This window comes from Hippoglossus hippoglossus, chromosome 6 (assembly GCF_009819705.1).
Source record: "Hippoglossus hippoglossus isolate fHipHip1 chromosome 6, fHipHip1.pri, whole genome shotgun sequence".
Classification (NCBI taxonomy): Eukaryota; Metazoa; Chordata; class Actinopteri; order Pleuronectiformes; family Pleuronectidae; genus Hippoglossus; species Hippoglossus hippoglossus.
The window spans coordinates 6584427-6599171 of NC_047156.1; the positions used below are offsets into that span (position 1 = coordinate 6584427).

Sequence of the window (14745 nt, forward strand, 5' to 3'; positions counted from 1 at the left end):
ATGTTTGGTCAGCGCTTGTCCAAATGCTCTTGCATAGATACATAAGCCATTGCACAAACGTCCGCATGCGGGTGAACACGGGATACAAAGAGGTGAATACAGCTACACAAACTGACGTGACAACACAACTCTGAATATATTATTGACTTATGGATTTTACCAGGGCGATGATAATTTTGTGTAAAAGATTCAGTGCGAGCGTTTCCCCTCTCAAGTAAAAGCTGACGAATCCGGTTCCCCGGGGCATCTGTCAGCAGATAAGGAGGCCGAGGGGGTCTCACGTTGTAAGTGTGGTCATAAAAAAAGCGTCTGGTGCGAGGAGAAACATGTGCCTTGTTTATAGTGCCAGGTCAGCCTAACCAGGCACTGAACCAAGACGCAGGGTGAGGAGAAAGAGGAGCGGGAGATTGGGGGGGGGGGGAGGAGGAGGAGGAGGAAGGGCTGGCCGAGTGGCTCTGCTGCTTGAGCTGGATTTCTTATTAATCAAATCACGAGTGGAGCAAGTGCACAAAGCACAGCGCCCAACTTCCTCCCCCACCGGACAGAGAGGAAGAAAGAAAGTTCGAAAGGAAGAGAGAGAGAGAGAGAGCCTGTCAATACATGCCCCTTTCTGCAGCAAAAGCAAAACGGTGAATGTGAAACAGAAAAAAGAATTTGTTTTCTCTGCAGACGTCTCGCGTGTGGCATCAAAACGTGAGCGGGAGGGGGGGAGTTTGACAATGTGCCTAACCATAAACCAGTAGCACCTGTTAACTGCTGACATCCACTGCATGCATGTATGGCTGCGAACACGCCGCCGGGCCACGCAGGGACACGCACCTGATAAGCAGCTGTGCTCTCCAGACTCCTTATCATTTTACATACACGGCGAGAGAACGCCCCGCCGCACCACACCGCACTTCCTCTTATGTCATAGGGATCAACGATGACAGCCGGACACAATGTACTGTAATGAGATTAACGTTCGAGACACAGCAACCCGACAGGGGGGGGGGGAAAGCATTGTTCACGTGGGCGATTGATTTGAGAGGGGACGGAGCGGTATGGATTTTGTCGCGTGCTGATTGTGTTGTGTTGTAGGCGTCAGAGGTATTGGGGAATGTGAATATCGGCCTTGTTTTGCCACGTGTGTATCGCAACCTTTAGTTTTGAAAGCGCTTCAGTTAGAGAAGGAGAGTCGGTGGTATAGACAACACAAAGAGAGACACACGTGCCAGCATACACACCTATGAACTTTTACGTTCTGCCTAACGCTGAGATAACAAAAGGCCCCGGAGCAGAATGAGGTTTGTGCAGAGAACCTTTCAGAGACGGAGACTGTAATTGTATTTCTAAAGGATCTAACCTCTTCCTGGGCAAACAAATACAATTATGGTCTCGGACAAAATGAATAACTGACAGAGAAAAACAAAACAAAACAAAACAAGGGAATTAAAGAAAAAAAAAGAAAGTTTACAGAAATAAAAAAGAATCCATGTTTTTCATTTCGCACGATCCCTGATTATTTATATATGGGTATTCCTAATATATTTTGGCAGGTACTCGCTTCAGAATTGTATTAACTCCACTAATATGATTATGTCATCTGACAAGTCTTTACTCATTTCCACATTTTTTGAATATGAGCTCTCTTTGAAGTTGGTGAACTATTGATTTTTATTGCGTAAAGTAAGAATAAGAGAATCGAATGTTTCGAGAGAGAGCAATCACTGAGAGCGAAGGCAGAGGCTGTCGCAGGGAGAAGACGTCCGTTGGAGGTAAAACTGTTTTGAGGAGACGAAAATCATCCCCCTGCCCTGTCCCATGGAACAGACTACAAAGCAATGGGTTTTGGTGTGTTCTCGAACTCTGGGGTCAAAGTCTGCTGCTGCATATGATGCATATAATAATATCCGACAGAGACAGCTGGAGTCGTGCGTGCCTCGCTCCACACGCTCACCTTGATCAAAGATGCACACAAACATCACACGCACTGGATGTGTTAAGTAACCGCAAAGACATGCAAGTATTACAGCCTCACGTGTGTGTGTTTATGTGGGTGTAACTTTGCGAGCACTGGTGCTTTGCAGGACTTCCTGAACTATTTGCGAGAGCTCCAGCATCTTAGCAATGTAGTAAAAACCTGCGTGGAGCCACCGGGCCCAAAACACACACACACACACACACACACACACACACACACACACACACACACACACACACACACACACACACACACACACACACACACACACACACACACACACACACACACACACACACACACACACACACACACACACACACACACACACACACACACACACACACACACACACACACACACACACACACACACACACACCCTGAGGGATTAATCCAGAGCTCCACCCCTACAAACCCAGCTATGAACCCCATCAACAGAGGAACCGGTCCAACCTGACCAGGGACCAATCACAGGCAGGCCAGGCCATCACTTCCCTATATTTTTTAAAACACAGCTGTATTCAAACAGCAAAAAAAAAAAAATATGAGTTGCCAGGAAATGTATTATGTTTTTCTTGTTTTGTCTTATGCACAATATGTGAAATAAAGTGACTGTCGGAGTGGCACAGGGTGTTTCTGACCGACGAGCCAGTCAGTGTGTTAGATGATGATAAGCGGCGATGCTGGTGCCCGGCTCAATGGCTCGAGGACGACAAACGGCAACAGACCAACTCCTATCAATCTCCAAAGCTCTTCATGACCCCACATGTGGCCGGTCTTCTGCTTCCATCTGCCCCCGCGTGTGTTCCACCTTTCTATCTTCCACACTATCAAATATAAACTGCGGATGGTGCACATGCCTGCCCAGGTGACAGGGGAGTGTGATATTTCAGGGGGGGTGTTCTGCAGCTCTGGGCCTATTGGAGCCATAGATCAGACTAATCTGAACCACTGATGCCTTTTTTTTTTCTCTCTCCCACAAAACAACACCGCAACCTGAACTCCTGCATTCATACTGCAGGTGACTCACCCATGTGCATGTTCAATAAATAGTTTTAATCACTCCTTCATCTCCTTCCTTTTAACCCTCGCTCCTTTTATAGCCTCCCTCATTCTGTCCGTGCTCCCCTTGACAAACCGAGCAGGCCCATCGCCGCGCTATATATTCAAACGGCTTTTAAAAGATTATCGCGCGCCACACAAACATGTGCGCACATACAAATTTAGAAAGGCTGTACTGTATGTTTCCTTAATCCAACTGACAGTGTGTCATAAACACGGCCCGCTGAGTCCTTCAGGCCCCAGAGCTGAGGTAATAAATATGGGTACAGCCAACTCAGCTCCGTGTTTGATTCAGTGTGAAAATCATGGCTCCAGCTGATTATATTTACAGTGTCCTCAGTCACAAATAGCAGCCAAAACCAGACAGGATATGGTCATTCTGAACATCAATTTAACACCCACACGCTGAGTGGCCGCTGCACGGGGGAACTGTACACGTTTGGACTGGCTCACAGAAGAGGTAAACACCTTCAAACAGAGGAGAACAGCTGTGGGCTTTACAAAAGAAGATCCAATCATTTAATTTGAGTGTGATGTTTCTGCAGGTTCAGCTGAGAATCTTTAAACGGAAGGAAAAGATGAGGTGTGATCCTGAACCGCTTTCAGACGTGAACCGCAGTCCGGACATTATTCCTGAAACTTTCCAAAGAACTCAAATGTTTGTGTCAGTTGCTTCAGACAACATTTCCAGCCCTTTATTTCTGTCACTATGTGAAAATACAGCAGGAAAATGTCCTGATAATTCACAGCGTTTGGTGGACGTGTTGATGACGTTTCTAATAAAGGACGCGAGATTCAGAGAATACAAATAAATGTGTTAGGATAAAAAAAGAGTTGCCATACATGAAGAAGACCAAAACAAAGATGTCGACTTGTAAAGATGATGAGATTTGAGACTTTTCAATGATAAGGGCCAACGCCAGAGTCGATGTGCTATAAACAAAAACATGTGGTCTCCGTAGCAAAAAACGCTTGCTCCGGACATTTTATTGTTTTTAATGTGTCTGATTCTGACGACAGCATTCTGCATTCCTCATATGTGATATGGAAACTCTTCTGTAACATGATTTACTGTCAATAAAGATACGAATTCAAATAGTCTGTTGAGGTGACGTGTTGTTGTGTGCAGGCTATTAAAATGGAATTTGAATGAGTTCCATGTTACTGAGATTAATGCCACGTATCTGTGAGTGCACAACTCGCCCTGTGCCTGTGTAGGGAGAGAAGACCAGGTCCTCATCGCTAAAGGTCAACTTTTGGCCTTTTTTTCTGAGCCAGCTCCTCTCAAAGTGATGGCGGGGAGGCAGGGAGCGTGTTTGTGTGTGATAGCAGCTGCTGGGCGGCGTCAGGGGGAAGCCGAGGAGACGGGCGCCTCACCGAAACACCGCCGCTCCCCGATGTAAGAGGAGAGACAGGTTGAAGGAGGCAAGAGGTGGGATCTACGCCGCCCCCAATAACACCACCACCTTCGAAAGCCCTCTTAAGGCAGTGACCCCCCCCCTCCAAGAACTAACCTCCCACCACCCACACATACACAATCACCCCCCCTGACCTCTGGCAGTGCCCCTGAGGCCCATGGGCCTCCAGAAGAAGGTATTCATCTCTCCACCCCTCCACCCTGGCTACACCTCCTCCCCCTCCTCCCGCTTGTTCCTGCTTTACTTCTGCAATCTCTGTCATTCCCCCCGTCTCACTGCCATTCTGCCGTCTCTCAGGCTGAATGGAGGGGTCAGTTCAAAAGGCTGCCAGAGTGCGCTGCTGCCTGGCCATGATGTGCCTGAGGCTTTGAAGTGAGGAGTGGATCCGAAAGGTGCACAGCCCTGCTTTTCATTTATTTATTTTCTTTATGCTTAATGCTGCAATGCGTTTGTGGCTCAGAAATATAAACAGGTAGTGCAATTACTCTTGCTGAATTCTGTTTAATGTGTTTGCCGTGAATGCAGAGAGACACATGAGGAACATTTCCAGCAATAAATGTCCTGATTACTTCTGTTTTTAAACACAAAGTTCTTCAGAGCTCAGCAAACTGCTATAAATCTACCAAAATAAGATGACTGAAAAAAAATACACTTATTAGATCTGTCGGAATAAAATAATGCTAATGTTAACCTTAATATTTATTAGAGCTTTCTGAAGGTTCACGGTGCCGTTCAAAGAATCCGTCACTTAAAATGCAGCTGAATGACAAGTGCTATTTATATGAATGTCACCTAAGAGTGGTAATGTATGTATTTGTATTTATCGATTGTGTATATATATGAATATCAACATATATAGGTCTACATATCAACTTTTAACTTTTTATATATTTTCTTATGTTGACATTTTATTAAAAGTTTAAACCACATTTTCAGCACTGACAAAGAAATAATTGTCTCTTTATACGTGAATATTACATAGCTCCAGAGACAATTATTTCACATTTAACGACTCTAACTCTTCAGACCTCTGAGAGATTCCTATCACCTCTATCTATTTCTATCATCACGCTTCGTCACTTCCACCTCCTCCCTCTCCTATTGATGTGTAAACGTCTTGGTTTACTGAAAACGTTTCGGGGGAGGGGGGGGATTTCACAGGGAATACAGAATTCCTCAGAGAACCCGATCTGAAGCAGATTAGGTAGAAAACAAATCGCTTGAGAAGGTAGGGACCACTTTCTGTAACACTGACCGTCACATTGTATTTCTGTTTCAGGTAAGCGAAGGGATGCGTCATCACAGCTGCTTTTGAGGTTAAAGAATAGAAAGAGACGCAGCCGGTGGAGAAGAATGACAAAAGATTTAGAAAACTGTAGGTGAGAAAGAATATGTCCAGGGGAGGAAGAGGGAAAAGGGCCAAAGCTGCTCATTTCCATGCCTGTTGACTCCTTTGACTAACCTATAGTCCTTGTCTATTGCTGCCTCCTTTCTCTGTTCTGTGCCTTTTGCCTCCCGGCTCTGGACAGAAATGGGCTTGAGCGCTCGTCTGAGCTTTGAAGTTCTTGGTTATCAGCCAAGCGTGGCGCTGTACCTGCAGCCATCTGTGAAGGGGCCGCCAGCAGCCGCCCATCGCTCCGCTTCCCTTCCATGACCGAGAGGGGCCGGAGCCAGGAGTGGTGATGGGGCTGGCAGCGCTACTTGGTCCACGCTGGCTGGCCGTGCATGCTAGAGCCAATAGCCGTGTCTGCACATACCTCAGTGCCCTAATCTTACTGTGTAATTCAGCTCACTGCTCATTTTAATATTTGTCTGTAAACACTCACCCCTCAAGGTCCTAACCTGTCTTTTCCCCTCAGAAGCGGAGGGAGAGCGTGGAGGTTATGAAAGGCTTGATTAAAAACAGCAAACCATTTTTCACTCCGCGCCTTGCGTAGTATGAAGAGACGGTTAGGATCTTTTGTTCAACTAAAGTGGCTGTGAGTGTGGTAGTTGCCCTCGGCCGTCCAGCAGTAGCGCCTCACATCATCTGTTTGTCTTTGCATCACATTCGACGCTTTGTTCAACTTTTTTTATGAGCTTTGTGTGTGTGTGTATGCTACCTGAGGCGTAAAGTTGAAAGGCCAAACAAGCCAGTGATAAATACGGCCCGGCGCGGCCAGCTCTCTTCCAGAGAGTGCGATGTCAAACGGACGGGTTTGGCGGGGAACATTATCACAAACAATAGGATTAAGACCTGGGACAATGTGCACCCAAAACAAGCCGGTGGTTTGGGTTTCGGGGGGTTAGTGACGGGACGAGGCAATAAGACAAGCCTGGGGGTGGGCGGGGGTGGGGGTGGGGGACTGAGTGGGGCGGGAAGCCGTGGGGGAGCCTGAAAGGGTTTGGGTGGGTGGGTGGGGGGGTCATGATTAGGGAGAACAAAAAAGCTACAGTAGCCAGACCTCTTCTCAGACCATCCTCCAATTACACACACAAACACACACACAAACACACACACATACGTGGGGGCCTCCAATCTGGCCATCAGGCTGTTGCAGAAGTGTCACATGGGCACCATGTGTGCCGGCCAATGGCCTCTCGGCTTATCAACAAACAGAGCAGGATGGAAGGACAGATAAGCGATAGATGTGGGGGGTGGGGCAGGGAAGCGCATGCATGGCAGGGGGGGGGGGGGGGGGGGGGGGGAATCTGTGGGGGTCACCGGCGGATGATGAGATCGCAAAGTGAGCATGGAATATATGGCATGTGAGCAAAATGCAGATTATGCTAACGCTGCACTGTGCAATATTATTCACATATAAAAAGAAACAGGAATTGACGCCCTCAGCATATAAAGTGCCCTTTATGCTCCAGGAATCCCTGTGTAATTATTGCTTAACAGGCCCGAGTTAACAAAAGGCCTTATTAACTCTGTGCTGCGTGGAAGTAAAGTAAAATCTGAACCTTCGTTTGAACCGCGGCTCAAAGCAATGGACGTGTCATAAGGTGCAGAGATACACTGCATTCTTTTAACAGATGCTGCTATCACCCTCGCGGTGGAGAGGTTACTACATCACTTTACTTATGAGAGGAGATCATACTTTTTTTTTTCTCTCTCACATTCACAGGCTCGGTGAACTCTTTTTCTGTGTAATACGCCAACCCACTGAGAGCCAGAAGGAGCTGCAAGTCCATTTAGAAAACAAATGATATAGTCAGCATTTCAATCATAGAGAATAATCTCCTGACATTCTCGGGGCTGTATACGAGAACACAAACGTCCGAATCAGAGGTCACAGACTTTCTCCGGAGTTTCCCCCGCCAGCCCCGTTGTAAAAACTCTGGATAATGTCCGAATGAGCCCATGTGAGAATACAGCAGGAGATCCAGAGGAGGATTCACTGCGTTGATGACGTTTCTAGCACGGGACAGATGCAAAACTGAAAAAACTAAAGAAAATGCATGTCTCAGGATGTAAATGAGGTATGAGAGTTGTTGGAGATAAGGGCCGACGCTGGTGTGTGCTGTAAATAAAAACATGTGATATCCTGCTTCAGCGTGCTCCCCCATCCCTCGTCTGAAACGTCTACATCTCTGTGTTTGTTGTGCCTGACCGGAGAATCTCCTACTGTGTTGTTAATGTGTGAAAGGTAAACTCCAACGAAAGATCGGACCCGATTGTGCAGACATTCTCTGAAGTTCCATGTCTGAAAATGTCCTAAAATACTCTGCATTGATCTTGTTGCCCACAGCCTAGGGTGTCACATGTTTTATGCTGTTACATGAGAAAATGCTTCCAGTTTAAATGCACATATCTCATTATTGCACGCTCTATAACCCCCCACACCAATCTCCAGCTAAAGCCTTCCTCTAACAGAGCCTGGAGTTGTTTCACTGGTGGTCAGAGCCGGAGGCAGCTGTTCCACACAAGCCGACACCGAACCCAGTGTGAAACAACAGCGAAGGAGGGAGAAAATAAAGGGCCCTTCACACATGCATGACAACCAACACGGAAATGCCTTGTGTAAGCAGTCGGCAGGGTCGAGGCTCCGTCCCCCCCTCCTCGTTTTCCCTTAACTAAAAACCAGCTAATGTCAGCAGCTGATGTGGTCTCCCACTTCAAGGACCTCAGAGCCGCTCGGTTTCCGAGTGAGCTCTGAAACATATGGCAGAAGCACTGAAATGGGAGAAAATTAGATCTGCACAGTCCCCTTGCATCCTCAATTGAATTTCCTCCACTAAAGAAAAAAGACAGGAGTCATGAAGAATGATGTGCTGCAGCCGGTTTGACTCGGGAGAAATTTGCTGAAAAACCGTACATGAAAAGTTGAGCCTGTTGAAGTAGCCCAAGTATTGTATTCAAGGCCGGGCCTCCTGTGTCAGGACTGGCCTCTGCTAACCTGTCATTTCAGTTCAGGCTGACGCTCCCCTCCCTCTCCTCTCCTCCCCTCCCCATCTGCTTCCAAAACCCTTAGATCACACCTGTGAACTATTTCAGCACATCAGAGAGCTCACATATTCCTGTCTTCTGTGGAGGAGAGCTGCTGCTGCGCACACACACACACACACACCTCATCTCACACAAAACTCACATTCTATCTCCCTCCAAAGCCCCGGCTTTCTCGACTAAATGCTTCGACAAATCAATAGCGCAAAGAATTCCCCAACACTGGATTTCACTTTCTTTCTTTTTTTTTCAGATAGGAAGCTTTGAATAATGCAAGAAGCCATACTTGTAAAGACAGCTTATCCATTTTCATTACCTTTTTCTGAGCAAACCGCCATCCTAACAAGTCATGAGGTGACGCGTCGAGTCAACAAACAGATCAAACCTCACACTGAGCCAACGTGAGAGACAAGAAATAAACATTCACAATGGCACCTACGAGGATTTGTGGAGTGAAGCCTGTTCTTTCCTGCGAGCTATTTAGCCATCACTTCCTCTCTTAGCGGCTGTTTATCCATCCTCCCTCCCGGGGCCTTTCCCCCTTCACCACCGTGGACAGTGAGGAGCTAAACGCTCTGCTTGTCATAACAGGCAAGAAGAGAGAGACCTTCCTCGGCTACCCTGACTCTGCCACCGGGTGTGGCCCTGCCTTGGCCCCTGAAGGGCCCCCCAGGGTTCTTCCTGCAATTCTAATCAAAGTTTAAAAAGCTGCAACCTTGGACTCTGAGCCTGGGCCGTGGCCTGCGAGGAAGATATCAATCAAGCAGCGCCAAACAAGCGAGAGGGGAGGGGAGGGCGGTGAGACACGGGGAGTTCGAGGGCAGTTTCTGAGAAAGTCTTTCTGTCCGTCTGTCAGATGAGTCACTTCCCCTAAACAAGGACAGGGTGCTTTCCTCATATCTGGAAACAACACGGTGATTTAAAGTCGCATTAACTCATAACGACCGTGTGGAAGGATGAAACATTAATCTCCCTGTGATGCTGCAGCGCCTGTCACCACCAACACCACCACCACCATCATCAGCAGCTTCTGAGTCACACTCTGTCTATTTTTCCAGGCAGGAATGAATGAATCCTCTCTGGAATAGCACTGGTTGACCTCTGAGGGGGCATCTGCAAATGAAGTTGCTTTCCTGCCCATTTCTGCAGCTGCCTGGTCCCCTCTAAGGCCTGCTCTACAAATGGGTGATGGCACATATGTGTACTGGCTCACATGCATGCACGAGCACACCACAGCACCCATAACTCTAGCCGGGGAGCGAGTGGGCAGACAGGCAGGGTTTGACAGTGTCTGAATATTAGCTTTTCCACAGCTGGGGGCTGCTGGACCTGCTCCGTTCATCAGACATCCATCAAGGTGTCAGGTCGGGTTATGAGAACAGGCTCCCAGGGTGATCAGACTGCGGCCCGGCCTGCCAGCAGGTCTGCCTGATGGCCCTCTGCCTGGGCCAAGAAGCACCAAAGGTAAACACGAGAAAGAAGAAGCAAAAAGAACTAGAAGGAAAATGACAGAAACTGAAGCAGGCAAAATGACCACAATCAGATGTCCTGAAAACCTCTATGTTTTAAGTAATTCTGGATAAATAATCATGAATACAAAGTCACGTTGTCCCCAAAGAACTCAGCTTTCAACTATCAGAGGAAGTAGACAATCGTATAGATTATTAGTTGCCCCGTATAGCCACGGGAGAGCAATCACCATAATAGCTGGTCTCATTCTAAACGAAGGAGCACTACCCCCCCCCTCACCTACAGCCTATTTTTCCATTGGGGACGATGGTCATTTCCATGGCTGCTCCACAAAACAGGCCCCTCCAACAGTGAGGAGGACAGGCAAGGTAATTAATTTCCCCCGCCGCCTCTTTCTCTTCCCTTCTCCTCCTCTCCGCGGTGAAGGGAAAAGCCGGGGAATGTAATTTACACTAATTACCTTTTGCATAGGAGTCTCATTTCAACTTTCTTTTTCATGTGGCGGCGGCGGCGGCACTGTCTCCAGCAGATGCCTCTAAGCCTCGACACCCCTGATGAAAAAAAAAAACCCAGAGCACTCCAATCTTCCTACAGGGACGCATGCGAGCACTTTGCGAGGAGTTCGCTGCCATCTTGATACCGTAGATTCTATAGTACGCCATTAGGCAACCTTATTATCCCCATTAAGAGCCACTTCTAGTGTTGATATTCCTATAATGTCACTTTTAAACTGTTACTTCTCAGTGTTTTCTTTCTTAGTGGTGATTTCTGAGCAGAGACAGAAGGGGGGTTCCCTTTGACACCAGCAGAGGGACTGTAGAGCAGAAAAAGAAGGTATGAGACATGAGGCTGCTCAGAAAAATAAATATTGGAAAACGTGAAGGGTCAGCGTTTACTTTGTGCTGCATTCCGGTTTGCAGAGCAGGTTTAGACCACAGACGGGTTTTCGACGTGTTCAACATGCAAACCGTTTGTATTCTATACAAACGGTTCAGCCCATATGTCCTATTATGTATATGTCAGGAGAGCATCTCCACAGGGTACAGTACTTGTGAATGATACATTACTACAGACTGCAGCTGGATGCGAATACAAAGACGTAGCATGCAACTGCAGGGTATTTATCACACTAATGCACGAGTGCAATCACACTATTCCACCTATAGCTGATTTATTTGTGTAGTTGTATTGTGTGGAGAGTATTGACAGACATCGATCACGCACGGATTATAATGGGTCGTCTGCATTGTTGTACATTATGAGGCACCGTGCAGCGACAATCCAAAGGGAACGCATTGTGTGTGTTTATATGTGTGTGTGTGTGTGTGTGTTGCTGTTAGAGAATAAAAATCTATACGACAGCAAACATTTTGCAATAGAGGAGGCATCCTCTCTATTGGATTAGTCACAGGCACAATGCTGCAGCGAAAGCGAATATGCCGAAGCCTCTTTTCTGCACTGTCTTCCCGGAAGAGGAATAATAATAATGACAATAAACACGGGAATCAATGCAAACAACGTAGTGACACATGCAAAGTCAGTCGGGGGGTTCGATTCTGCCGTGAAATAACAGGAGGTGGAAGAAAGAGAGTGAATGGAGCCGAGACTCCGAGCGATCGCTCTCCGACCTTCTTTCATTCCCTCTTCTTCTCCTCCTCCTTCGAGCTGAGCTGTAATTTCCACCAGGACCAAACATTGTACAGGTGTGTGTCTGTGCGTGTGTGTGTGTGTGTGTGTGTGGAGATCAGTGTGTGTTTTTAAACCCAGCCTCGTCTTTGACCTTATTATCCAGGAGGAGGGCTAGAATGTGCAGTGTTTATCCGCGCTGCTTTTAACGCGCACGGCTCCAAGACTGGCACCGCGATCCAGACGCACGCAGCTGCGGGGGGGGGGGGGGCGAGAAGCTGACAGCACACATGTGGAGGATTGATACAAAATACCATGTTTCCTGCGTGTTGCGGGGGGGTGGGGGGGGGGGGGTTAAAAGGGGAGAAGGTGCAACGCATCAGCCGCAGTTGAGTCGTATCGCACGGGTACAGTATCGCTTCGGAGCCTGACGCACGGAGAGAGCAGGAGGAAAAGGGGGTGGGGGGTAGGGGGGGGGGATGCAAACAGCAGGTCTTACCTTCGTATACAGGGGCCATCGGTGCAAGGGTTTCTGTTATACATGGCAAAAAATAAAGCGAGGTCTCCGCTCAAAACTCAATAAAAATCTGCCATCTTGAAACAGCGCCGTGGTCTCCTGCATCACTGGCCCGGTTCATTAGTGAGGAAACGGCTCATAATTCATATCCACACGTCCGCGTCCCGACGACAAGAAGAAGAGGAGGAAGAGGAAGAAGAGGAGCAGGCGGAAAAAAATCAAAAAAGGGGAAGATGCAGGTCCTCTCCAGTGTGCGTGTGTGTGTGTGTGTGTGTGAGTGTGGGATCCTGGAGGCTGAGGAGCCACGATGACAGGTTTACTTCAGCTCGTGTGCGACATGTCTGTGGAGTGAGGAGTCGCTGCAAAAGTTGCAGTGGCTCCGGAGCGCAGCGAGTTTAGTGCGAAGTCAACCAGTCGAGCCCCGATGGAGTCGATGGACGGACGAAGAGGAGGAGGAGGAGGAGGAGGAGGAGGGTGCATCATCATCCAGGATAGACATCATAATAATAATACAATAATAACAATGAGAATGAGAATAATAATAATAATAATAATAATAATCATCATCATCATCATCATAATGATCATAATAAAATAAAAAGTAGAGAATACTACTACTGCTGCTACTACTACTAGTAATACTACTTATACTTATACAAATGATACTTAAATACTACTACAACAACAACAGCTACTACTAATACAAATAATAATACTTATACTAATAATACTGAAATACTTCTACTACAACAACAGCTACTAATAATAATAATAATATCTAAATACTACTATTACAGCTACTGCTACTACTAATAATAATAATACCTAAATAATACTACAACAACCACCACTACTACTAATAACAATATTAATAATGACACTTTAATACTACTACAACTAATCATCATCATAAAAATAACCATAATATTATCATCATTAACATTCATTTAAAATTATTTCATCATTTAAGTGTTTTTTTTAAACCAGGTTTAATATTACATGTATTTTTGTCATCATTTTTGTTATTGTTTTATTGCCACTGTAATATATTTCTGTTTAGACAAAAGTGTTTGCACTGTTATTAGGTATATGACAAAAATCTTGCAATGAAATCTTGCGCATGCATCATGCAGTACAATAAAAAAACAAAGATTTGCAAACAACAGTTTGCAAAAAGAAATAAATAAAGATCACTTCTAAATGTGCTCTTATTTTTTGTGGAGGTCACACTAACTTAATTGAAAAGTCCTGAATCTGATGTTAAGCTAATTAATTCATCACAATTGTGTCAATAGGCTCATTTTTAACAAAGTACTGTCTGTTCCATTATCAAAAATAATGACAAATATGACTAATGAATAAAAATAACTTTGTCCACAATGTTCAGATTTGCTTATATTTTGTATTGTGCCTTCACAAAGATGTTTGAAAAGTCCTCAGCCTGATGTATGAATAATAACTGTGACAATAACAACAGGGCTACCTTAGAAAAGTCAGAGTACTCGGAGGCAGCAGGATGTAAACAGTCCATGTCTGCACAAGCTAATGACAAATTCAATAACGCTTCGTACTCCTGTGTCATTATTTGGACATGATGTGACCTGAGGGCCGTGGAGCAGCAGCCGTGCAAAGTGCATCTGCGTCGGATGACATCCGCGTTCCACTGCTCCTGCCTGAGCGCTCCTACTGTAGGCTACAGTATGACGACATGAGATTTGCACAGAATGAAGTGGAGCGGAATCGGATTACACACGAGCTCACACAAATGTGAGTAATCTGTCATTTACCAGCGACCCTAAAATGCACCCACAGCAACATGCGCAGCAACCTCTAAATTAAACATGCCGGCATGGGGGCGTCCGTTAATACAGCAGGGCTTTGGAGCACAGCAGCTTCATTACACACAGCCTACCAAGTATAATCTGAAAACACACTTGCAGCAATGCAGGTAGAGAAAACATTGAAAAAAGTAGTAAAAAAATGCATTGGTAATAAAAAAACTTTTATCCCCCAAAGTCAAAAAAAACAATGATTAATGCTGCATCTTGTGCAGATCGTGTTCTTTGAGCCGTGCAGCTTTTGCAGAGTTATGCAATTACTCGTTGAGTTTAATGTCACAGGGCCCGCAGCCTGCATCATATAGGCTGCAGCCGACATCTGTATGATGGTGATGTGATGATGTAACTGCAGGACAGGCTCTGAACTAGGCCCCACAGAGCCGCAGAGTGAGCAGACGCACATTTGTTTAGCATTAAAAC

General features: G+C 46.2%; 1 protein-coding gene across 5 annotated transcripts in view; it reads right to left on the reverse strand.

Annotated features, from left to right (window-relative positions):
* The window catches only part of hipk2 (homeodomain interacting protein kinase 2), a 72215-nt gene extending 59324 nt beyond the window's left edge, over positions 1-12891 (reverse strand). Inside the window, exon 1 of one of the 5 annotated variants that reach the window (XM_034587273.1) lies at positions 12470-12891. In XM_034587273.1, coding sequence (XP_034443164.1) covers positions 12470-12488 — 19 coding nt within the window. In that variant the 5' untranslated portion in view covers positions 12489-12891. Of the gene's footprint in view, positions 1-9190; positions 9393-12469 lie in introns of those variants that run through there. The other 4 variants (XM_034587276.1, XM_034587275.1, XM_034587274.1 and 1 more) reach the window with 4 other exon arrangements.
* Between the last annotated feature and the right edge of the window lie 1854 nt (positions 12892-14745).